This window comes from Grampus griseus (assembly GCF_964374135.1).
Source record: "Grampus griseus genome assembly, chromosome: 19".
In the NCBI taxonomy this organism is placed as follows: Eukaryota; Metazoa; Chordata; class Mammalia; order Artiodactyla; family Delphinidae; genus Grampus; species Grampus griseus.
This window is the reverse complement of record NC_139013.1, coordinates 28,354,684-28,382,213: the sequence shown is the minus strand read 5'-3', so window position 1 is coordinate 28,382,213 and position 27,530 is coordinate 28,354,684. Positions and strand designations below refer to the sequence as shown.

The 27,530-nt window shown below is 41.9% G+C and overlaps 1 protein-coding gene across 3 annotated transcripts in view; it reads right to left on the bottom strand.

The window, feature by feature from the left end:
• The window catches only part of FTO (FTO alpha-ketoglutarate dependent dioxygenase), a 375,598-nt gene that overhangs the window by 183,858 nt on the left and 164,210 nt on the right, over positions 1–27,530 (bottom strand). For all 3 annotated transcript variants that reach the window (XM_082676524.1, XM_082676523.1, XM_082676522.1), the window contains exon 7: positions 24,049–24,168. In XM_082676524.1, coding sequence (XP_082532650.1) covers positions 24,049–24,168 — 120 coding nt within the window. The remainder of the gene's footprint in view (positions 1–24,048; positions 24,169–27,530) is intronic.

The window sequence follows — 27,530 nt, the reverse complement described above, 5'->3', positions numbered from 1 at the left end:
TTCATTTTCTTCAGGGAACAAAGCTGCTGGAGATTTTCCAAACTGTGGGGTAATCACTGTCATTCTGACAAGACAGAAGTGTTTCTTTTGCAAAGAGTCAGCTCCCGAGATCACAAAAAGGGACTTAAAAATGGCTGCACTAATCTCTATATTATAAAAGGCCACACAATTCATTTCTTAAGTTGAAATGAGGAGACGCGAAGTAGATGGGAAAAGAAACAAATCATCACCTCGGTCCGTACATCAAGGCAACCCACCGCAAACCCTAGCTAACTCAATTGTAAGTCGTGTAGAACAGAAGCGGTTTAAAGGGGCCGACGGAGGTACAGTTCACTGGAAGGAGCTCTTAGCATTTCCACTAACTCTTCTTTAAGTTGATCTTATTCTTCTGACTTCAACGTGAAACCTGATCTGTAAGGATAGAACTTTATAAGGTACTAGGCCAAGAAGCTGGTAGTAAATTTCAACTGGCTCATGCATCATACTTAATTAATTCCTGCTTGACTTACGAAAATGGCAGGGAGGCTCCCAGAATGAACCTCTCCCTGGATGTTGAGATGTCTTCTTCTCGCCATGGCACTGTCGCCAACGTTTGGACCCATGAGCAGGTCATCTCCTGGTTCTCAACACCCCTATCTACCTACACAGGGTTCTACCCTCCACATCCTACGGGTCTAATATGGTCTGTGGGTGATGATTCTTTGGCCATGGCAAGCAGGGATCAGTCACTTTTGCCAAAACAAAAGGCAAAAACACCAAAAGGAATCCCCCACCCACTCCCTTAAACGCAGAGGCTTGACAGAAAAGAAGTATACTCCCACTTGGAGGCATGGAAAACGTAAACAAGTTCCTTGGGTGTCTTATTCATAATGATGCTAATGGAAGACACTCCTCTTCCACTCAAGTATGTCAATGCATCTCTGAAGTCGTAACACAGAAAACCACAGAACACACTGGGGAGGGGAAGAGACTTGTCTAACAGCAGCATGTGATTAGCAGAGGCTAAAGTGTAACCCAGGTAATCCTGGCTTCTGGCCACACAATGCTTCTGGAGATTACTGGTTGAGGTTGCATTAGGACACACATAACTGTTACTGAGGTTTTACTCGAAATTGCAACAATCTGATCCTTCTCCTAGTACCCCAGCTACACTCTAATAAGACCCATCCCTTTTCCTCGGCTTTTCCACAACAGACACACACTTGTGCAATAAAGAAGGTATGTCTGTCCCTTTGGGGGTCAGTTTCTTCCATGCAACTTGCAACAAAACACACCTTGGATTTTAAGAGCACGATCCTGTAGTTCTGGTATTGATTTTTCATTTTGCCCCATAACTACCACCACAACTTTACAACTGATATACAGCATGAACGGTTTCCCTGGCCTTAGAGACCAAATTAATCACAATAGTCAACAATCTGCTTTTTTTATGCCACAGAGGTCAATGTTCGTTTTCAACATAAATTGTAAAAGCCATGGCCAGCGCCCAGTGCCATTTTGGAGATGCACTGCTAAGTTGCCCCCGACTTGCGATTAAATACAGCAATGGTTTTGCAAATTAAAATGTTCACGGCTTTAAGTCAGCCCTTATTTAGTCAGCTACTGGGCAACTGCAGGTCTACAGGCTGATTGCCGGAGGGACTCAGAACTCTGACAGCTAACTGCAAGGCCCCATCTGTACATTGCTGTGATCTGATCTGAGAGGAAGTTTCTCAGAGCAGCTCTGTCTTCCAGGGATGCTATAGGTCAAACTGAGGGGCCTGAGAAGAGGCCCCTTGTCCTTCTGCCCTTACCGTCCTACTGGCATTTTCCATGCTGAATTCAAAAGTAGGGTCGCTCTTGATCCTAATCATCTCTCCACGGGGTTTGACACTATGTTTCCTTCAATTCCACCATCTACTCCCGGTTTTCTTTGCACCTCTCTGACTGCCATCTCCGGTTGTTTCACTGGCTCTCCCGTGCTTGTCCTTTATACTAGGTCACCCCACACTCCGCCTGTGACGCTGCTTGAATCTTTCACCTACATTTGTGCTCCCTCATTCCACTTCCTTCCGCTGTGTCTCCATGTAGATGGCTGCCATGCGTCAGGAGCTTTCAAGCGTGGATGAACATATGGGAGAACATCGCCTGGCACATGACAGGCACGCCTACTGAAGACGTGAATCCAACTCCCGAATCTGTACTTGGGTCTGACTCGACCACACTTCAGTCCTTCTGAGATTTCCAGATCTTCTTAGATGTTCTACTGGCTCCTCAAACCCAGTATGGCCCTACACGTCCTCCTCTTCTGTTCCTTCGCTCCGTAAATGGCATCCTCAACCGTCTAGTAACTAAGACCCGGTATCGTGCAAAATGGCCCGTGACTCCTCCCCATCTTTCATCCCTCACATCCAATTATGAAGTTCTATGTACCTCTCTGAAAACAAAACAAAACCCTGGAATTCATCCCTCTTTTTATTCTCTCTATCACCGCCCTGGTTCAGAACCTCGTTGCTGCTCACCGGAATATCTGCAACAGGTCTTCCGGTCCGCAGCCTCTCCTCTCTACCATCTACCCACTGTGCTGCTGCCAGTTACACTTTTGAAAAATGAATCCTCTTCAAAAATCTTTGAAACCACCCCCTGCCGTGATCTCCAGAATAAAGGCCAGATTTCTAAGCGTGCCATTCAAGGCTCTTCGTAAGTTGGCCCCATTCTCTCCTTTTCACTTGCTCTCTAGCTCCTAGGTGGCTGCCCCTCTCTCTTCCATTCCACCCCCAATAGGTACTCGAAGCACTGGTGACAACGTACTCTGTCGTTTCTGCAAGCCCGCCCTAGTGTTCTAGAGCTTTAGCCCTTGCCTAAAATGGGGCCCACCCCTCCTCTTCACCTGCAAAAACTCTGCCTATCAAAAGTCAGTTCACTCTTCAAGGTACAGTGAAAAGGAAACCTCCTCTTCCATGAAGCCTACCCCAGCTTTCTCAATCTGACTTATATTCTCCAGGGCACTCTCTCTCAACATTTTGTTTCCACCTCTCATTTGACATTCCACATCATGCCTTATATATGTGTACATCTATTTCCTTAACATGCATGTAAGCTCCACAGGTGTAGCAACTCTTGATTTTCTCCATTGCTTGCTACATTAAATCTTAAAAAACAAACAAAAAAAATCAGTATCTGTTTGCTGGATTCGGCTGAAGCCTGACCTGGACTTTGCACCCCTCTAGTACATGCCAACTGACTACAAAAAGTACTTTGTCAGGCTTCCCTGGTGGCGCAGTGGTTGAGAGTCCGCCTGCCGATGCAGGGGACACGGGTTCGTGCCCCGGTCTGGGAAGATCCCACATGCCGCGGAGCGGCTGGGCCCATGAGCCATGGCCGCTGAGCCTGCGCGTCCGGAGCCTGTGCTCCACAATGGGAGAGGCCACAACAGTGAGAGGCCCGCGTACCGAAAAAAAAAAAAAAATAGTACTTTGTCAAAAAACTTTACAGACCCTACTAGAAGAAGATGGAACACTTAGGAAATGGCAATCTGGGCACCATCCCAGGCCAGCCGGTCAAGGCAAGAGGGATACGGGACTCTCAGAGAAGGATGCTAAGTTATCTTAATTTCAGGCCATAGAGAAAACAAATGGATACCCTCTTGGGGGCTTGAAAGTTATCACATTTCTCCCTCATGCTCGAGACATGTTTATAAATACAGAAGGCCATGATAAAACTCACATGAGAGACAAAACTCAACTGCAACAAGTGTTTACATTCTAATCAGGACAACAAATCACTTCTCACCAGGAGAGTCCAACTCAGTCAGCATGAGGATTCTTGTATCTGTCCCAAGGATACCCTGGACCAGAGACCCTCCTGGTCCCTTCAGGCTGGATGGTGACTCTGGGCATCAACAGAGGAATAACAAGAAAGAATGGCATCTAAATGACACTGCTGAAACCACTGTCGAGATTCTGCATGGCTCCTAGTGCCAAAATACATGGGCCCTTGATAGTTCCTGATCTGTCACATGACTCTCAACCTAGACAAGCATAGGGCAGTACCAAGGACAAAGGCTCCTGACCTTTCTGACAGGAAGAGGTTGGTGGCCAATGTTCCCAGATTGCTTATGTCTAGTAAGGGAGAGAAAAATGTGACCACCCCTAGAAACCCTGGCCTTTCGTAAAGTCTAAGGTGAATGATGTTTGGAAGATACTAAAATTAGGAAAGGAATAGTTACAGAAGGCATAATTGAGGTTCACCCAGAGGCAGCTTATCCTCCCCTCATCAATTCACTCATCTGTTCATAACTGTTAAGAATTGGACAATGGCTTCACCAGGAGGCTTACCCGGAATGGTTGTACATTTTCGACTTGCCTCTTACAAAAAAACTTTGGCGAGGGCTGTCTTATTGCAGAGAACAGCACCCAAATTAATACTATAGAACTGGCTTGTATCCCAGTAATTGGGAGGAACCTGTACAAAGAAACCACAAGGCTATTCACATTCTATTTTACAATATGATCAACGATTCCCTGTTCTTTGTCAAGGGATGATGGTTAATGAGATTCACAAATTAACCACCAAAAATCACTTCATCTATTTTAATGTCTCTAGCAGCACTGGATCTTCATGAAACTGATAAGTGCTCCTAAGCTCTATCTGCCATAAATGCTCAATGCCTCCAGAATAAAGCTTGAGCTTCTGGGCATGGCTTTCATGGAGGTAATAGGAAAGGACAACACAGGGACCAGACTAGTTGGACAGGTCAAGGGAGTCCTTCCTAAGGAAGTGGCAAACTGAGCTGAGATCTGAAAAAAGAGTAGAAGTAATCTATACCTATGTTTTGGTGAAAGAAGACATTCCAGGAAGAGGAAACATGTGCAAAGGCCTTGAAGAAGAAGGAAGCACAATGCATTGGCTTTGTTGAGAAAATGCCAGGGTGGTGAGAAATACGGAGAGTGAAGTGGCTGGAGGGAAGGGAAGCCAGAAGAGGTGGGCTGAGGATAAAATATTTTAATCTTTACCCTGAGAGCAACTCGAACCCATGGAGGAGTTTACACAGGAAGGGGCGTGGTTAGATTTGCATTTGAAAACACTGCCCTTGGTTGCTGTGTGAAGAACACAGGAAACCAGACAGCAGCTACTGCAACAGCCCAGGGGAGTGGTGATAGTGTCTTGGACCAGACTGGTAGCACCATAGATGTAAAGAAGTGGATATTTCAGGAATAAAAGTTCTCAGAGAGGATATGTGGGGTGGGAAGGGGGAAGGAAGTCTCAGGGATGACTCCCTGCTTCTCTCATGAAGAGCAAGGTGGGTAGTGGTACCACTTCCTGAGTTAGAGAACTCTAGAAGGAGACTAGCTTTGGGGCACTGCCAGCCCCACTTTAGGAGGCTTGACTATAACCTGCATTTCCCATCCTCAACCATTACACATGCTATTCCCTCCATGGGAGATGTCTACTCTCTTCCCATCCCCATCACCACCTGCCAAAATTCTCCCCATTCTATAAGATTTAATTCAGAAGTCCCTGCTGATCAAGAAGACTTCCGCAATCCTACCCATCCACGTGTATCCCACCATCTTCCAAGCTTTCACATCTCTGTTTGAACCTGTGACTGACATCCTCTTCCTTCCACCTTGTATGTCAATTATAAAGATGGCTGTTTCCCTTCTGAGTCCTCCACAGAATTTAGGAAATGCAGCAGGCACTCAATACATTTGTTTTGGTTTAAAGTGAGACATCTTTCCTGTTAATTGGCTCATACGTTCACGTATTTGTCCATTCAATCAAATCAAATTTGGTGAGAGGTCAGATACTTACCTGCTGAACAGTAGTTCTCAGCCCCTAACCCACGTCAGAATCACCTGTGAGGCTTTTTAAACCTACTGCAACTTGGCAATACTGTACACTGGAATCCACTGGGCCCACAGATTAGACCAATTAAATCAGTATCACTGGAGGTGGAACCCACGTGATGTTTTTAAAAAGTTAATCCTGAATGATTCAAACATGCAGCCAAGATTGAAAGCTATAGCTGTTGAACCCAAGTCACTGGAGATGGTGCTCACGTCCTTGAAAAGCTGCATAGGTGTCTCTCATGTACCACCTAATGCTGAATGCCTCGAATGCAGAGAAATCACATTCCATACAAGACTGAAAAGATAAGGTTTCTGCAGTTGGTAATGGATAATTCTCAAATGTTTTTAAACAAGGGAGTTTGTAAAATGGACTGAGCCCAGAAGAAGGGACAGCAGGCCATTCAACAAATACCACGTACGAAGCACTAAAGACATAAAAGAGGTGACTAAGAGAGACCCTTCACCCACAAAGCATGTGTGTCTTCACTTTCCCAACAAATAGGTGTTGTGTTCTGACACGTGGGCACTGAGAACGTGGCAGAGACAAAACAGAGTCCCTGCCCTCAAGATGCTTATATTCTAGCATAGGAAACAGATCAATGTATAAGACGTCCATTCAGATAGGGATAAACGCTCTGAGGAAAAATAAAGCAGAGTAAAAAGGGAAAGAAAAGGGCCACTCTGAGCTGTCTTTTGAACAGAGACTTGAATGGAAAGCATCGATTCTAGGGCATGTGTAACCATAAGATGATTTGAGAGTTTGCGAGAGCTGGAGGGGTGACTCAGGTGAGAGGTGAGGGGGCAGTGAATTAGCAGATGGCAGGAGGAATGAAAGAAGAGGACAGATTCAAAACAATAATGCTAAAAGTATGCCAGGCAACGTGTGAAACACTACACCTATTACCTCAGACAACAATCCCGATAGGGCAGTACTTTTGTCATGCCCATTTTACAGATGAGGAAGCTCGAGCCTCCCCATGTGACTGTCCAATATCATACACTCCTAAATGATGGAGCCAGGGCTCACACTCGACTAACTTGAGAGCTGAAGCACTTAACCCGAAAGTATCTAAGCTTGACTACTTCAAAGGGGAAGGGGCTCAAATTGACATGACTTGGTGACTGATACCATGGGCCATGCTATCAGCAGTAGAACCTGACTTTACAACACAGCAAGAGATGTGACCCAGCAGGGCCCAGAGTGGTAGAGGGGACCCCACCCAACTCTTGAGAATTAGAGTCTACTGACACAGCTTATGAAAGGATCAAAGGAGAGCTCTCTAGCCCTCCTGAGACCCCTTTTCACCCTTGCCTTTACCTGGAAATATAATTCTAACCACTCCCCAATCAACTCAATCCTCCCCAAAGTCTTCTAGCAATAAACTCTTACCTAGAAACTGTGTGTGCAGGGTGAAGACTTGAACTCACAGTTCCATGGCCAAGCAGAGAAGGGCCCAGAACAGGAAGTGAGTCATCGTTTAAAATGACCTAATGAAGCCTGACAGGTGGAGGAAGAATGAAGGTGAGCAGGAGAGGCCAAGGAGGCTCATCACAGCAGAACATAACCACCAAAACTCAGACCTGAATAGAATCCAACAGGAACATAACTCTGAACAGAAAATCAGGTAACGTACCATGTCTCCAGGGGCAAGGAGACCCCACCGCCCTTTCCCTTCCATTGATGAAAACAGCTATGGCATTGGACCCTAAGACTCAGTAGGGTAAAGGGCCACCTACTTCCCGTATAAAACTCAATTCCACTGCATAATGATATCACTGGATGTCAGAGTAACTGCTCTGATCACCTGGACTGACTGAGCTGATTTGGCAGACAACTCCAGGGTGAAAGAGCAACTTCCCACATTTACCAGCCGAGGAAATATGAGTGTTCCTTGCTGGAACCTCAAAATCTGTCAGGATTCTTTGGTAGCAAGTAACAGAATGGAGCTTTAGCTAAGATTATTATAGTGATTCAGAGAGCAGACTCTGGAACCAGACTGCCTCGGCTAACTGCAAACCCCAGTTCTGTCGTTCACTACTTCTGTCACTTAACCTCTCTGAGTCTCAGTTTCTTCATAAACAGAACAGGAACCATTCTTCATCAATCATATCTGAAAAAAGTGTTATCATACTGCCACTGGTAAGGATGTAGGGAAAATAGGCACTGCACCACATAAACTCTACATATGAACACACAGGCATAAACACACACACACACACACACACACACGCACGCGCACACACACACACACAAACTCTGCTATACACTCTACCTATGTAAGGCAATTTGACCATCTCTCTTAAAATTGAAAATACACATATTCTTTGATCCAACAATTTTACTCCTAGGTGTTATCATAGATGTTATATGTGGAAATCTTATGTACAGGGAAACCTCATTTTACTGCACTTTGCTTTATGGCACTTTGCAGGTATTATTGGTTTTTACAAATTGAAGGTTGTGGCAATCCTGCATTAAGCAAGCCATTTTTCCAGAAGCATTTGTTCACCTGGTGTCTCTGAATCACATTTCAGCGATTCTTACAATATTTCACACTTTTTCATTACTATTATATTTGTTATGGTGATCTGTGATCAGCGATCTTTGATGTTACTAATGCAAAAAGCTCAGACGATAGTCAGCAGTTTTTAGCCTTGAAGTATTTTTAAATTAAGGTATGTACATTTTTTAGACATGATTCTAAAAATATTCACGTAATAGACTACAGTAAGCATAACTTTTATACGCACTGGGAAACCAAAAAACCTGAGTGATTAACTTTCCTGCAAATTCACTTTATTGCAGCGGTCTAGAACTGAACCCACGATACCTCCAAGGTATGCCTATATTAGGATATTCACTAAAACATTATTTACAGAAGCAGAAGACTGAATACAGTAGGAGACTGGTTAAATAAATTATGACACCATACAATGAAAAGCTACGCAGTTATAAATGAATGTACAAATATGAAAAGGTCTCTAAGATACAGTGTTTATTCATTTGAAAAAAAAGCACATAAATATTTGTAAGTATATAGAATATCTCTGGAAAGGTACAAAAAAATGTTTGTGAATAGCGCTAGCCTCTGAGGAAAAAGAAATGGGTGTCTGGGAGAGCGAGTGGTGGGAAAGGCTTACTTTGCACTGCATATGCTTTGATACTTTTTGAATTCTGCGCCATGAGCATGTGTCAGCAAATAGTCCTGGGAGAGCTGATATGAAAGACCTAGCTCAGGTCACATGCTTGTGGAGTAGCCAGACGAAGGCAATGCAACTCCACCTGCATCCACTGAAAGAAACTGGTCCCCAAAAGAACATACAGAGGCTGTTAGAGGAGGAACGGACACTGGATGAACAGAAACAATTGTTTACCTCAACATGAAAGAGCCTAATTTTGATATGCCAGGCCCAAACACAGGCAGAGAAAAGACTCCAGAGAAACATTCCTTTTATCATATTTTGTTACTAGCATCCAGCCGAAAGCTGGTGAATGCATCAGAGAAGGCATAGACACTGGGAGACTTAGCGCATGGTGGAAAATGCTGAACTGGGAATTGGGGAATCTGGGTTCTAGGTCCACCAGTACCTGGCTCTGTTGCCCCCAGACAAGCCTCTGTACCTCCCGAGCCCTTCCTTTGCCAAAAAGAAGAGAATGCGGTGACCATCTCTTGGGTCCCTTCCAACTCTGATGCTCCAGGATTCCACGGCAGTTGACCTCAGCTTGTCAGAGCCTAGCAGTGTGGGTACCACGGTACAGTCAAAAACTAAAGGGCACAGGATTAATGTTCCAGCCCGGAAAGACAATGACAAATCTGCCTACATCTCTGCTACCAGTTTCTCTGGCACTGTGAGGAAAAAAAGAGATATCAAAGGAGAAGGCATTCTGAAAAGTACAAAGTCCACTGTGTTCTCTAGGAAAGAGCCTCCTGGGTGTGACTCTCTCATAAGGTTCTCTGGTACATAAACAGTAGCCCTATAATGTCATTTCTCCATCTCGCTGATAAATAAGGTGGCCTCTACATTATCTCAAGACCTTAGATTCCCAAACAGAATCAAAGTAAAGGCAATCTTGCAGAAGCTCGCATCTGAAGAACAAACTCACAGAGTTATTAATCACTCAAGAATTAACACCTCGTGCCTTGGAAGTAATCAAAGTAGTCACTAGAAAATAAAAACATCACAGAGAGGGAAAAAGTGAAAGTCTAGCAGAGATCTATATATAAAGGTGGGAGACACCAGAATGCACAGCCACTATTTACATTCCGAACACTGACTCCGTCTTTCAAGTGGTGTGACTGACATGCCAAAGTGCAATGGCAAATGTAGGACAGCGTGGAGTGCACAATCACTAACTTGGAGCTATTAGCCGAAGAATGGGGAGATACGCGTGGGGAAGAAAACGCTCTTTTTCAGCGGTGGAAATGACAGATGACCACACCTGCTATCCTGGTCCAAATCAAGTAACTCATGAATGACACTTTGACTGTATTTCAAAATACTTCTATGCAAGTTCTTACGTCTTCAAGACTGCTGCCTCTAGAAAAGGCAGTGGAGATGTCATTTCCTCCAAACCACAATTCCAATATCCAAAAAAAAAAAAAAAAGAAGGAAATAGACCTAAGGTTCCTAAACACGGAAGAGAATCACAGGTGGTTCCCACAAGGGAAGACCTGCCTCTGACCAAAGTCCAAAATTATTAGGCTGGTATTCAATTTTTTTTTAATTGAAGTATAGTTAATTCACAATGTTGTGTTAGTTTCAAGTATATAGCAAAGTGGTTCAGATATATACATACTTATTTATATATATATATATATATATATATGTATATACTTACATTCTTTTTCAGATTCTTTTCCATTACAGGTTATTACAAGATATTGAGTATAGTTCCCTGTGCTATACAGTAGGTCCGGTATTCAATTTTTGAGGGAAAAAAAAAGAAGACCTTGGTTGGAAAAAGCCTCAACTCATTTGTAATTCTCCTTCTGAAAATGTAGTGTTGCTTGTTCGCTGTATTCAGGATGCAAACAGGTCTTGGAGTCAGTGCAAATAATACAATCTTGACTTGTTTCCCAAGTAAAATCTTTGCAGATGCAAGATAATAAAATAGTTTCGTTTTAGTTTTAGCTGTGCATGTTTAGCACTTTGCTTCCCATGACTTTGATAGGAAGACAGTTATTAAGGGGTGAGAGCGCCTTACCTTACAGAGAAATGCATTAGAAAAAGAAGGTCCTTGTTCATCTTCCTAATCTCTCTCACTGCTGGACTCACCCAAAGCACACGCCATCCAGTCTAATCAAATTTGTGAGCAGAGCTTGTGTTTTCCCACTACAGTGTCTCTGCTTCGGCCATCTTTGCAGACTCCACCTGGCTCTAGCTATCAAAATCCTCTGTATTCCCAAAGGCCTCTGTCAGAATTCACTTTTCTCCTTTGTTTTTCCTCCCTTTGAATTACTTACTGCCTTGTGCCTTATCAACCTGGGAGACACAAGTCCTCACTTTTTGTATAACTTCACACTATCTATGCAAAGTGGAGCAGAGGAATGATTAAATGACTAGGGTGAAGAAAAACATTTCTTTTTCACTCTTTTAAGAGTTTTCAAATATATCATTATTGTCCAATTTTCTAAGGTATCTTTCATAAAAATATCTCAGCATGGAATAATAGAAACTAAAATGCAAAAGGGGGAAGATTCTGAATTTTCAGATTTTAAAGACAGAAACTAAGTGTCTTCACATATTGCTGCTTTTATGAGAATATTCTATTCAATTGCCAGGTTTTTCAGACAGCTCCATAAAAAGGTCAGCTTCTTTCAGGGCTCTTACTTGTCTTCAAAAATATAATCAAGGCTATTCCAATCAAGACAGAAAACAACACTGCTTCATTAACTAAACTAATAAGCCAGATTCTTTCTCCCATTAAAGAAAAAAAAGAAAAAATTAAAAGACAGGTCTTGACCTAGAGATTATCATACTAAGTGAAGTAAGTCAGACAGAGAAAGACAAATATCATATATGGCTTATATGTGGAATCTAAAAAAAAAAAAAAAGATACAAATGAACTGACATGCAAAACAGAAATAGACTCACGTACACCTGACACTAGCACAACACTGCTAATCAACTAAACTCCAATAAAAATTAAAAGGTAAAAAAAAAAAAGCAATAGACCCACAGACATAGAAAACAAACATGGTTACCAAAGGGGAAGGCGGGGAGGGATAAACTAGGCATTTGGGAGTAACAGATACAAACTACTATATATAAAACAGGTAACCAACAAGGACCTACTGTATAGCACAGGGAACTCTACTCGATATTTTGTAATAACCTATAAGGGAAAAGAATCTAAAAAAGAAAAAAATATATATATATATACACACATGTGTATATATATGTATGTGTGTGTACATATATATATCTAAAAGTGAATCACCTGAAACTAACACAACATTGAAAATCAACTATACTTCAATTAAAAAAAATTTTTAAAAAAAGACAGGTCGGGCTTCCCTGGTGGCGCAGTGGTTGAGAGTCCGCCTGCCGATGCAGGGGACACGGGTTCATGTCCCGGTCCAGGAAGATCCCACATGTCGCGGAGCGGTTGGGCCCGTGAGCCACGGCCGCTGAGCCTGCACGTCTGGAGCCTGTGCTTTGCAACCGGAGAGGCCACAACAGTGAGAGGCCCGCGTACCGCAAAAAAAAAAAAAAGCCAGGTCTTGAGAACCGCAGCAGGCCACCTTATGCCGTTCATACCTGCCTAACTGGACACCATCTATACTTATTCCGTCTCAAGATGAGAACAAGATGGAGCACTCCAGAGGAACCAGTCAGAAGACCTGGGCATCAGCAGCAAACAACTTCCTCAATAAAGGCAGGGAGAAGGGGGAAGGAGAGGGGAATCTTCAGCCCACGCTGGCATTTACCCCAAAATCCTCTGTAAGGCTTAGATCCCCCCAAGGAGCCAAGTCAGCCTCATGGACTTGGCCTCGGCAGTTCTGCTGCTTATAAAATGACCAAACTTCTCCCTTTGTTCTGGCAAAAGACTTCCTGTGAGAAAGCAGTAATCCTTTAAAGCTTTCCAGTCCAAAGGTCTCTCCTGGTTTGTATTCCTCCCATCCCCACCCCCCAGAGGAAAAGCTCCGTCACATCACAAGGCATTTCTTGGTTCCAAGCTGTACTGGGTCTCAAGGACTCCTGGTGAGGAGAGAAAACTGGTCATCTGAACATTCCTTCCTGGGATCTGTCTGGAGTGTAGACAAGCAGCAAAGATGAATATTAACATGCCTTCCATCATCAAAAGCTATTGCATTACCCAAAGGATGATAAATATTTTAATCAGTTTTCAGCTTGTCTAGCAGAAGTCAGTTTGCTCCTCAGAGATTTCCCTAGTTCTGTACCCCACACCTGTCCAGTTCACGCCACTTTCCCTATCTAACTTGGGAAATTAGTCATGAAAAGTCCAAGCTCTGTTGAGGAACTCATTTAATTTTATGACAACTGTACTCTATTTTTTCAAGAATAGGGAAATCTAAAATACGAAGAATGCCAACAAATGAGGCAAAAACACCATGATTCTTAAGTTTTCACAGCACTATTACTCGGGGAAACTTAATAACCTACCTACATCTCTCATTTAAAAAAAAAAGAGTTTTCATATTCGCATAAGGTGTTCGCCAGTGATTGCTCCATCTTCACAGTGTAAATGCCAAAGGCATAAAACAGAACATTCTGGTACATCCTCTGTGCTCTTGATATTATTATTACTTTTTAATGTTCAAGATGTTTTGGGGGTACTGCTACGAGGGTTACGTTGGTTTAAAAATAAAACTAACCCCAAAATATTCCTGTGAAGCAGGACCTAACATTTGAGGAAAATGTACAGAGTTAAAAAGAATGTACTGAAGGCTACGCTATTGAGCCTGGAAGTGAGGAAATGGCAAGGCTGGAATGCTGACCCAACATGAATTCATTGTTTTGTTTTGTTTTGTTTTGTTTTGGCTGAACCCAGGTCCCCTGCAGTGGAAGCATGGAGTACTAACCACTGGACTGCCAGGAAACTCCCCATTTCTTTTTTTTTTTAATTGAAGTATAGTTAATTTACAATGTTGTGTCAGTTTCTGGTATACAGCAAAGTGATCAGTTATACATATATATATATATTTTGTTATTCAGAGTCTTTTCCATTATAGGTTATTTATAAGATATTGAATATAGTTCCCTGTGCTATACAGCAGGTCCATCCTTGTTGTTTGTCTATTTTATATATAGTGGTGTGTATTTGTTTATCCCAAACTCCTCATTTTCTTTAACAAGTTAGGGGTCGATTACCTACTAAATATCAGGCACTGTCCTAAGAGCTGGGGAAACAATAGTGAATAAAACTAAGTCCCTGCCCTCGTGAGGATTCTATAAGTAGAGGCAGACCGTAAACACATACGTGGTATCACGGCAGGCAGGGGAGAGCAGTAGGAGGGAAAGCAGAACAGAGACACTCTTGCTCTGCAACCAGAGAGGGCTTGGTCAGAGAAAACCCTCTCCAAGGAGGGACTGCAGCAGAGAGTTGGGAAGGAAGTGACAGAGTGAGTCAGGAGAGGGAAGAATGTGCCACATGGAGGCAACAGCAAATGCAAAGGCCCTGAGGCAGGAGGAAACCGGGCATGTTCTAAAGACAGTAAAGAAGGCTAGAAGGAGGAGGGGGAGGGGGGAAAAGACTTAGGTGGGGAGAGGAGGGAGTAGGTGGACAGATCCTAGAGGGCACTAGGCCCCTCAAAAGGAAGTTGGATTTCTGAACGGGATGGTGAGTTTGGGCCAGGGCAGTGAAATAACCTGACAACTTGAAAGGAACGCTCTTAACAGGGGTGAACATATAAGTGGTAGAAATAGGGAGGTTATTTACACCAAGGTAGTAGCAGAGAGGGTGGTAAAGAGTAATTAGATCATGAATCTATTTTGAAAATAGAGCTAACTGGATTCACTGATAAATCAAGACAACTCCAAGGTTTCTGGCTGTGCAATACTGTGCAATACTGGGAGAAAGGCTAGGGGGAGTTATGGGAATCAAGAGTCTGGTTTTGGATTTGTGACATTTGAGATACTTATTACTAGATGGCTGAAGAGGGCACACCTTTCCCAACTACGGTTCAGGTGGCCCAAGATATGAGACCCCAGTACCAAGAAAATACTAATTTATTACAAGGACTGGCATATCCCACTACTTTCGTCCGTTAAAAAATTCACTGGTAACTGCAAGAAAAGTTTATGACGTTAAATAAAATACAAGCCTTCTTAATCCCTCAACATCTGTTAAAGAAGATCTGATGCATAATTCCGGGCAATTTCATAAGTGCTCATTTAAATTAATAACATTTAAGTTAGTGGGATATATATTATCAAGCTACCACCTGTTCCAGGTCTTTATAACCAGAGCAGATTTGTCTTAAACACTGAAAATTAATTTTGAATATGGCCATAAGACTCCAGATTTTTATGTGAAGGCTAATTTTGTCAATCAATCAAAACCAAGTTGGAGATTATCTGAGATTTTTATGCACATCAAGGAAAAATTTACAAATGAGATTGTCACAGATGGTTCCAGATGGGCTGAGACTGTGTAAGGAAATACCAAAAAGTTGATCATAATTTACATGTTAGGGAAAAGACGGTGTTAAGAATATCATCTACAAATGATCACAGAGATTCTTTCAGGAAGACCGAAAAGGCAACATATCAGTTTCCTTTGGTTTAAAAAAAAGGTCATTTTTTGCAGATGTCAACAAGAAGAGAGCAGGACGATGGTTATGTTACCCTTAATGCACAAAAGAGTAGACTTAATGTGTTCCCAGAGCTCTCTGGGATTTCGGCACTTGGAGCACATTTGTCCATAGAGACATTTTTGCAAAATATGGAAAGATTCCCAGCCCTGCCTCCCAAAGTATTTAGCCCCCAGTAAAGGAGAAATATTACCAGAGTAGCCCTGAGCTTCAGACACTGTGAGTCCCTTTAGCTCCAGGACTGACCCTAGTTCTAGAGGAAGGGAAATGGGAAACAGGGAGGGATGCTGGCACTAAGGAGACTCAGTCAAATAACCTCTAAGTAAGGGGCCCAAAATTGACACCTGTTTACACTTCCTTCTAAAATCACTCCTGGTGATGACTTGCACGTGTATAGTATTTTTATATTTTACGAACTCTCTCATTTGATCATCAAAACACTTTTCTTCAGAAGGGAATAGTTTTAGGGACCATTCAATAACCATCTCGGGAAATAAGATCCTAAGACCTTGATTAATATTCCCAACAGTTGGTACATAGCCTTTGGAAATCCTGCTTCCCTTGCAAAACCGTAGGCCTGTCGGGTTTTGTTTGTTTGTTTAAATCATTTCATTCCTTTAGACTGACCTTCTTCTAGAATATATCAAAGATATTTATAAAAAGATAAATGACAGACTAGAGCTGAATTTACTGTCCCACTCCCTGCCCCCCAAAAAACCAGAGGAAATACAGTATACATTTGTTTTATGCTCTATCTTTTCTAGGAAAAATGGAAATTCCTACCACCCCAATCTGGTCTGAAGGTTTCTGAATTCACATCTGAAATGCCACGATGGTCTGCTAGTCAAAGCAATGCAAGACAAATTCCAGCAGCCAAGGCTCCAATAGCTCCCCAGGGAAAACGAGTGGGCTCTTCACACCTTTACATCAACCTAAATTCCAGTGTAGTTAAAGTGATACATAGCAAGAGAATTCGTCTACTTAAAAATGTATCGAACATATGTGAAATGGGTGTGTGTGTGTGTGTCTGTGTGTTTATTAACAAATGCTAACAAAATTTAGCTAAAGCCTATGAAACCAGGCTCAAATAGAAACCCTAGCTGTTTATTCCATTCTTCTCTCCACAAACTAAGAGTTAAGAGAGATGGCAAGGCTTTCACTTGGAATCTCCCGGCTCCTGTTGCTTTGTCTCACCATCTTCAGCATTTTTAGCCTTGTTCTCATTGTGAGCAGAGCAGAGGCACTGGAACAATCCTCTTAACGTTCCTGGAATGTAACAGGCACATCCTAGTACTTGGTACCAATAAAGCTCAGCTCTCACACAGCTCATGGAAGGGTTAAAAACAGAAAGTCCTACCCACTGGTTTGCTCTGATGTTCCTGGAGATATTGTCACTGGATGTATCCTCAGTAGAATTCTATTCAACACCTCTGTCTTTAAGTACAAAGCTGTAGGCTGTAGTAGCTTTAAGAAACATAAGTATCCCTTTTTTCTGCTGCACAGTATCTGTGTGTGAAATTCTCTAAAGGGGTTTAAGTATTTACCCTGAACACTATCAGACGGTTTCTGAAATTTTCCTTATCCAGTTGCAAAAACACTTCAAAGGGAATCATAAACACAGTCCTTTGTGCTTTCCATGCACATTCTGTTTCTGAGGCTTAAGCCTGAATTCTCTTGGAATTGTAAATTTCTTCCCAAAAAGACAGGATTCACAACACTTTTTTTTTTCTTAATTCATTATTAAGTCTGCAGCAACAAAGGAAAAAACTGGAAAAATCTGAGAGAAATCCGGACGGGCAATCAAAGGCATCAAAACCTGTTCGAAATGCATTGCTAAGTTATATGTACAATTTCCCCCCAGATATTTTACTCTTAATAGAATAATGCAGAGGTGTGGAATTGGAGTAGGGGTGGAGAGGGAGGCATATGGAAAGAACCAACCTTCAGTGAACACGTTTAAGGTAAGAAAAAATGTGAGCCAAGGGTTTTAAGCCACTATAGCTGAAAAGTGACTTTTTTCTTTTCTCCAAATTTCCAAAGCTAAACAAACATAGAAGGTCCCAGAGCTCAGAGTCTGCATACATAATTTGAATTGTTGGGTGCTTGTGACTGTTTACCTGCCTCCAATCCGTGCTTCTCCTGAGCCACTCAGCACTGTACCAGTCAAAAAAGGGAAAAGGGAGTTTACATTTTCATTTAAAACCACTTGACATTTCACACCAGATCCTAAATTACTATAATATACTTTGCTCCTATATCAGAAATGCTAACTCTGAAAAATGGAAGACAGGATTAATATTAGCAAATATAATTTAGTATATACATTAACGTTAAAGGGGAGAGATATATAAATATTATATATATATATATATACACATACACACACATATATATATAAGTTGATGACTCCACCATTAATATGGACAAAAAATTAACATTTCTATTTACATCACTTTCTTCCTCACACCCCCCAAAATCTTTAATCTTGGAAGAAAGTTTAAAATGAACTTAGCTAACTGAACTATAATAAGATGGCAAAAAACAGTATACCTCGCGTATATTTCAGTATGTGAAAAAGCAGCCTTGTTCCTTTATTCAGTTACAAAGAATTTAATCTAAAGCACTGTGATGATAGCTTCATTAATCTCTCCAAAAACAAACAAACTGCTCTTTGGCTCAATCATTCCCCACCTTAGTGTAACCTATACTAAGAAGGGCTCAGCCAGACAGCAACGGACAGGCTCCACGGCCTGAGCTTTCCCAGATGATTTACACAGGCCAGAATGACAAGCTGAAAGGCATGACTCATCTTGAAATTAAACGATTACAACTAACTCCTAAAGGACAACTTTCACATTCTTAAGTATCTTTCTCTCTTAAAACTTTAACAACAAGAAACTGAACCGTATTAAATAAAACACCTACTCATTTTCCACATCTCTCTGCTCTCCCGTGCCAAATTTTAACATAAATGGGTAGAATTAAATGTAGCCGATAGCTTACCTAACATAATTATATGTTGTGTTTTACACTGTTTCAAAACGGATACATTAAAATAATCCAGTCTTGGCTCTGACCCACTAAAGTCAATAAAGGTTATTAAGGCCAACTGCCATGTAAATGCACTGCTATCCCAGCACGAGGACCTGTCAAGGCAGGAAATGCAATTCAAAACATTCAAAACGATCAGGATCTACCCTTGTCTTCTAGAAAAAAAAAAAGCAATGAAAAAAGAAGAAGGAAATTTCTCTCCAGTACAAAAATCATCCGTACTTCTGAAAATGTTTACTCTGGAAAGTATTCTAGAATATTCTATAGAATTATACCAAATTGACCTTTTTTTTTAAGGTCAAAAGGAAATGAATAAATGTCGTCAATTTAGAGGACATCACACCTAGCATTCTTTTCTGTATCACTGTGAATTCAATAGCGTTAAAACATTTTTATAGGTAAAATAAATGTCAGTTTTGCAAAGTGCGATACCAGACCCTAAGAGACAAATGGCCTATCCGTTGAATCTCTGGCTACAGCAAGACTTCCTCACCTCACAGGAGAGTTCGGCTTTTCATATTTTTTTACCCAGAAAGCAAAGCCTGTACAGTTTCCTTTCAAATGGTAACTCTCTCTTATCCTGAACAGTCTCCCCATAATACGCTAATCTTGGATGTGGGGTGGTGGGCTGGTTTTAAAAAAGAATAAAACACAAATACAAATATTTGAATAGTGTTAGTGTCATAACAACTTCCTGAAGAGCAAAATGAGAGGAAAGACTAGGCTAACTTCCTAGGTTGTAAGAAAGGGTTCTGGGGGGCTTCCCTGGTGGCGCAGTGGGTTAAGACTCCGCCTGCCAGTGCAGGGGACACGGGTTCGAGCCCTGGTCCGGGAAGATCCCACATGCCACGGAGCAGCTAAGCCTGTGCGCCACAACTACTGAGCCAGTGCTCTAGGGTCCGCAAGCTACAACTACTGAAGCCCGTGCGCCACAACTACTGAAGCCTGCGCACCTAGAGCCCGTGCTCCGCAACAAGAGAAGCCACCGCAATGAGAAGCCCTCACACCACAATGAAGAGTGGCCCCAGCTCACCGCAACCAGAGAAAGCCTGTGTGCAGCAACGAAGACCCACCGCAGCCAAAAATGGATAAATAAATAAATAAATTTTTAAAAAAAAGAAAAAGAAAAAAGAAAGGGTTCTGGTGCTCTGGGCTTAATGGCTCAAAACTTCATGAGGTAATATTCAGGGAAAATGTGATATTTTATCAGAATGTCATTCAAATATAAGGTTTAACATTTACATCACAAGAGCATGCCCAGAGTAAAACTATCCTCGGGGAGGGAAACGGCAAGAATAAACAGTGTGATAAAAAAACGTTGCTTTCTGGAACAGGGGATTGGCAGTGGAGGCTAGGGGAGTTTTAGAGACAGCTGATTAAACTTTTTAAAGTATGTGACTGGTTATGACATGTGAAGCAATTACCATTAATGGAAGAAATGTGATTTCAAAGCTCATTTTCCGTTCTTCTTTTATATCCTACCTGAGACTACTCCTTTCCAACCACGAAGGAAAAAAATGAACACAAAGACAGAGAGGAATTACAACACAAGTCTCTTCCCTGGTATGAGGGCTGTCAAAGGTTGCTTTAATCACAAGCAAAAGGTGAAAAGTAATGTACATATTGCCCGAGGTTTTTTGTTTTATTTTCTCGCCAAAGGAGATCAATGCTATGTTGCAGAACAGACAAAATACATTAATTAGAGAAATCTTTCCACAACACACGTGTGATTTTTACAATTCAAAACAGCATAACGATAAAGAAGAATCATTTGTCTAAAAGGATCATCATTTTGAGCCGTATATTCCCTGGAAGCAAAGTGAGTACGTTCAGAAAGGCCGTTTGGCTTAGTCTAATTCTATGGAATCCAAATGTGCACCAAACACTGCACTTTTTATGTTAAATTGCTGTTGAATTTGTTAACCCACAACTGATTTCCTGTGTTATGGAATCTTGGAGATTACAGCTAACTTGAAGCAACAGGGATAATTCTGGACAGTTAATGGTGCATTTGTCTGCATTTTCCTGAAAGGCTTAGCATCTGGGGGCGTCAAACTGGTAGCTCAACATTGCCCCCTACTGCTCACGACTGAAAAAATATGAGGTGGGCTGGTACAAAGTAGGAATTTAACCAGCCAGTGCCCATTCCACCCAGAACACACAAATACCAGAGGGCACTGCACTAACAGCCACAGAAGCGTAGACCTGCCCAATGATTATGCTCTTCTGTCTCTTCCAATAGCAAAAGTAAATTCTTATGAATTTGCTAGAAGTCGTTTAAAAAAAGGCTTGAAGCTGAAATTTAATTTAGAATGCCATTCCTTTTATCTTGGCCCAAACCTTCACTCTGCTGATAACGATCATCCCGAGACTTGCTGAGACACAGAGGCCATTGATTTCACTCAGAACACTTAGTAATGCCACACCAACTGCAAGGAAACTCGCTCTGGAGAATTCCCAAGACTGTTCTTCTTTTTAGTATTTTTACACGAGAGTTATAAAGGGAGACAGTCGATCTAATGTGCCATCACCGCCAAATTTGAAAATATATAAATAACTAAACAGTTTAAGTGAATTCATAATGAACATCGCTGGTAAGCTCACAAAACCAAAGATTCCACTTAGAAAAAAAAAAGCCCTTGAACAAAAGCAATACAAAAACATTAAAAAAAAACTCAGTGAGTTTCTTTCTTATTTTGCCAACTCTAATTGTTTCGTTGTTAGAGTTTGCCAGCTCTAATTCAAAGAACTGTCAAATTACAATCCCAAAGTCAAACTGATGCCTTAGTGTCAAGGTTCAGCAAGTAAAGAAGTTCTAACTCAGATGCAAACAAAACCAGAATTACACAGTGAAAAAGAAATTCCCTAAAAGTGAAGCTGCCTTATGTATACATCCCATAAAAATGGAGCATACTCCACACAGGCTAATTTTAGGAACAGAACTAACTGAGGAAATTTCAGCATGAACTTTTCATTACCTCCAAACCCAGTTTTACAATGCTCCATTTTGCACTGATTCAAGTCTTTGGAGAAATCCATTTTTGTGATACTATTAGGACACTAAAAGGATGACAACTTTCCTCCCCCCGACATATATTCATGAAAAGGCATGCTTTAAAGATTTAAGGAAATGTCTGAAAAGCAGAGACTTCTGGACTCTGACCCAGACTTTCAAACTGGGGCCCCTTCAGGGTTGTGACTTGATATTTTCATTATTATAAAATAGGGATTAGCAATAACTACCCATTTTTGCAAATCAGTTCACTGTTTCTAGCACATCTCAAAGTCTGCGCAGTGGTACTCTCTCAAGAGTTCAGCAGGCTTTTATCACTTTTCCACTACATTCCAAACCTGACGATTTGGAGGTAGAACAGTGAGGTGACACATGGCATGACCCCAGAGCCAGTCTTCCTGAGTTCTCATCCCAGCTCCCCAACTTAGTTGTATGACCTTGAGGAAGTCAGGTAAACCTTTTGTGCTTCAGTCTCCTCATGTGTAAAATGGGGGAAAAATACCTACTTTACGGGGTTGTCATAAAAGTTAAATACAATAGTGTCTGGTACTTAATAAGTACCACATAAGTATTTGCTATTATGACTATTATTTTAATTTAGACTTACTCCAAGTGGCCTCAACTTGCCTTCTAGCTACATTTCCTACGACGCATCCCCGAATCCCGTGCTCTGATCACACTGTACTTCCCCACTCCTGATCTTGTTTTTACAGTTCCTGGGGCCTAATGCTTCTCTCTGAATGCCTTATCCGACCCTACTTCTCCCCACCCAAGGTCCCCAAAAGCCACATCTGCTGTTTCACAACTGTCCCAGCTCCAGTGCTCCGAATTTAATACTCCAGCCTCTGGATGGTGATTTTTTTTTTTTAATCTCTATTACAGGATTTCATTTTAGCTAATGCAACACCTGGCTATATTCATGCTTCTCTCCTTGTTAAACGGAATGTAGTGGTTAAGAGCACAAGCTACAAAGCCAGGCTGCCTGGGTTTCAATCTCGCTCTGCCACTTACTCCATGACCTTGGGCGAGGCACTTAATTTCTCTAGGGCTTGGTTTTCATGTCTATAAATTAAGGTTCATAACAGTTTCTGCAACTCACAGGACTGTTGTAAGAACTTTAAAAGTTAATATAGGGGGCCTCCCTGGTGGCACAGTGGTTGAGAGTCCGCCAGCCGATGCAGGGGACACGGGTTCGTGCCCCAGCCCGGAAAGATCCACATGCCGCGGAGCGCATGCTGCGGAGCGGCTGGGCCCGTGAGCCATGGCCGCTGAGCCTGTGCATCCAGAGCCTGTGCTCCGCAACGGGAGAGGCCACAACAGTGAGAGGCCCCCGTACCGCAAAAAAAAAAAAGTTAATATAGGGAAAACTCTTAGAATAGTGCCTGGTGCATATAAAAATGCAAATGAAGTTTAGGAGTTGTACTGTTCTCATCGTCGCTTCCCAGTGTATGTCTAACACGGTGCCTTACATGTCAGAAACGCTCAATAAAGGTTCACTGCACGGAACTAAGCTTGTACTGACAAAATCCTTGGCTGTTCCCACTACCTTCCCAAGAGTAACCTAACTCACTAATTTAGAGATTTTTGTCTTTATTTATTTTTTAATTAACGTATAGTTGATTTACAATGTTGTGTTAGTTTCAGGTGCACAGCGAAGTGATTCAGTTATACATATATATATAAATCTAGGGCCCCCCTGGTGGTGCAGTGGTTAAGAATCCGCCTGCCAATGCAGGGGACACGGGTTCGAGCCCTGGTCCGGGAATATCCCATATGCCGCGGAGCAACTAAGCCCGTGCGCCACAACTACTGAGCCTGTGCTCTAGAGCCCGTGAGCCACAACTACTGAAGCCCATGTGCTCAGAGCCCGTGCTCTGCAACAAGAGAAGCCACCGCAATGAGACGCCCGCGCACTGCAACGAAGAGTAGCCACTGCTCACCACAACAAGAGCCCGCGTGCAGCAACAAAGACCCAACGCAGCCAGAAATAAATAAAATAAAATAAAAAATAAATCTATTCTTTTTCAGATTCTTTTCCATTATAGATTATTATAAGATATTGAATATAGTTCCCTGTGCTACACAGGTCTTTGTTGTTTATTTTATTTATAGTAGCATGTATCTGTTAATCCCCAACTCCTCATTTATCCAGCCCCGCCTCCCCTTCCCCTTTGGGAACCTGAAGTTTGTTTTCTATGTCTGTAAGTCTATTTCTGTTTTGTAAGTAAGTTCATTTGTATCATTTTCTTTTTAGATTCCACATATAAGCGATATCATATGATACTTGTCTTTCTCTTGCCTTTACCCATGCAAATTAGGCAGCCGAGGATTGCCGGAGCACAACATCCCAGGAAACCCGGTCCCAGATACTTACCAGGCCTTCCATCTTCTTCCACAGCTCTTCCAGCTGAGTCATAGGTTGACACCACCAATCGGTGCACCTTTTGTATCGATTGCCTTGAAACCAAAACTGTCTCAGCCACTCAAACTCGACCTGGGGATCATAAAGACAAGACTGTGGTTATAATGCCACCATGATGGACAATCAAGGACAGTAAACTTCGTCACTCAGTTCTCCTCCAGTAACTTCACAGTCATAGGGTGAGAAAAGGTGAGAAAAGCTCAGCCTAACCAGTTCCCAATATAACTTGGAGTCTCCTGAGCCTTTTTGAAGGTCAGGAAGAGAGTAGTCTTAAAGCTTACTGAAGGCTTCCCTGGTGGCTCAGTGGTTGCGAGTCCGCCTGCCTGTGCAGGGTACACAGGTTCGTGCCCCCATCTGGGAAGATCCCACATGCCCCAGAGCGGCTGGGCCCGTGAGCCATGGCCACTGAGGCTGCACATCCAGAGCCTGTGCTCCGCAACGGGAGAGGCCACAACAGTGAGAGGCCCGCGTACCGCAAAAAAAAAAAAAAAGCTTACTGAGACAACCCAGGTTGTTGGTTGGTTCATCACTTGGACATGAGGAAACTATAAGTCAATCAACAACAAATCCTGAGATCCTAAAGTTTACAGCAGCCTGCACTGTGTAGGATGGGAAAAATATAATCAAACAAAGTATGTTTTCATTAAATATCTTTCTTAAAGACCTAGTATTAAGAGCAAAACACAGCCACATATTAGAAGATATCAATTTTAAGTTTCTTAGATCTAAAATAAACAAAGAATTTACCCATGGGCCAGGAGGGGCTGGTGGTAACATCAACTCAGATAACTTGAACAATATAAAGCTAATTATGGCGGCATAAAACCTACGGAGCCATTTAAATTGTCACTTTCAGTTCAGTCAGGGCAAATGACAATAGGTAAAAAGAACAGGGAAGACACTACTAATTTATTTTCCTTCCTATGAACCTAGTACGGTAAACTTCAAATATTTGCCTCCTTAGCATCATTCTACTCTAGCCAAACCCCATTATTCATTTGATAATCCATTCCCTTCCCCAGTCTCAGTCCATGTGGTCTGGGTAAAGCTCCAGCTCTTATACCAGGAGTGGAATGTGCAACCCAATCTGAGCCAATCAGCCCACCACACTTCTCCTAGTCACATAACTGGGTTTGGGGGAAACAGGCATATGTTCAATCAGAGTAAGTCTTGAGACTGTCAGAAGATACAGGAAGAGGATTCTTCAAACATTTTGCAGAATGGGAAGAATGGGGGCAACACAGTAGGAAGCAGCTGCAAGATGAACAGTTAGAAACCGGGTCCTGGTGCCATCAACTGACCCTTGATCAAGCTATTCCTGAAGCCCTTTTTGCTTAACTAATTCGGGTTGAGTTTTCTGCTTCCTGCAATTGAAATAATCCCAATATGTGTAGGTGAGAGGCTGAGTAAAGCTTTGAAAGAATAAGAAATTGTTTCCTATTTTCTTTCACTCATCTCCAACTTGAAAATCAAATTTTACAATCAAAGTACAACTTCATTCATCCCAAAGCTCTTTCTACCTCTGTTGTCTCAAGAAATGTAGAGCTTTCACAGCTTAATGTTGAGTAAGGTTGGCTTTGCTAAGGTAATCATGTTCCATATACAGGCACAGAGCTATTATAAGCTTCACCTGTTACCACAAAGAATTTTTTTTGTTTTGTTTATCCATATTGAACTTTCATGAGGCAAACAAAAGCAACTTGTGAAGATTTAACATTGGTGAAAATGGCTCAAATAACTAATCTGAGAACACCAAGTCATATGAAAGGGTTTTAGTTTACATTAACTAAATGTTTGTTTGATACGTAGAACTGATTTCAGTTAAAGCTGTTTAAACAGAAAAAAAAAAGAGGAATGTAGACAATATTCAGACAATAGTTGTTAAACCTTATCTGCAGTATTAAAAGACAGTGGTTAACAGAGGTAAACTTAACTGCTTTGAAAGGAAAATGAATACAAATGTAGTTCAACTTCTCTTTAGATGCAGGTTTAACAACATAATTTGTTACAAGAAAAAAAGAGTTCTTTTTAATAGATTTCACATAAAATTTATTCACACTATAGGAACAACCTGTCAGCAAAGCATCAAGCCCTATGTTTGGGAGAGCTGAAAGGGTTTTTCTATCTTTGGGTTGGTTTTTTCCATCATAACAACAAAACATATAAACCTTGGCAACCATGATATCCCAGGAAACAAAATAATTATCATATGTAATTAGTTCATTCTGCCTTTAAAGGTACAATAGAGTCTGGATTTCAGTAAATGAAAACTCAGAAGCAAGGAGAGGGGCATACCTGGAAACATTGCTGTTGGACAAGAGAGCAAAGAAAGACCCTGTCCATTTTAGCAAATAATGACTTTATCTTCCTCCTTAGATGCCCAACTATCTTTTGAAGCAGACAGTGTCATGGTTAAGAATAAGGGTTCTGGAGTCAGTTCAGATCTGGGCTCCACTACTGAATAGTTCTGTCATCTGTAAAATAAGGATAATTACATAATCACCACATAGGTTTGTGGTGAGGATTAAGTGGGTTAATAATGAACAGCCGACCATATGCCAGGCACTTGGTAGATACTAAGAAAACAGACCAAATGAGGCCACAAGGCCCACCACTTACTGTCCTCAAGAATCTCACAATCTTATGAAATCTTCTGAGCAAGAGAAGTTTTAACAATCATGTCAATTCATGCTCACCCCCGTTCCACGGAGGCCATTCAGAAAAGCTCAACCCTGAAACTTATTCCCAACAGAGTTTTTTTTTCAGGGGTGGAAGTACTGCCCATGAGATACAATCTTTGTGGGCATCAAACCCATTGGCATGTATTTTAATCAACTCCATAACCTGACTTTTTCACTTCGATGTTGTGGGCAAAAAATATTACAGGATATTCATCCAATGCCACCCTCACCAGTGCTAACACTGCCAAGAGAAGCAGTTGCCTCCCTCCTTAAAATTAATTAAGGAAGCAAAAAATATTTCCAGCTGCTTGATTCAGTTTGGGTTACCAAAAAAAAAAGGTGTGCACCCCTCCACCCCAAACTCTGGGGATGAGGACGGAAAGCTGCAGCCACAGGGTGGATGCTGCATGAAAACCAAAGGGTCAGGATTCAGAACAGAACAGAAGCTTTATTACTTCAAGGCTAAAAAGAATCACAGTCTCACCATATTGACTGACTGATAACGTGCTAGCCATGACAGGAGGAGGGTCTTCATCCCTTCTCCAGAGTGCAGTCCCTCCCGGGAGGCTCACAGCTTCCGGAACTCTCTTGAGGTGCTCTCGGGGTTCATGATGCTTTTAAAACAAACTCCCAGGTTTCAGACATGCACTTAATGGAAATTCCCTATTATTCAATCTTTGGTGCAGTGACAATACAAAGATACCTAATGCCCACAGGTATCAGAAGGCACACTGAGAGCCTAGGGAACTTGCA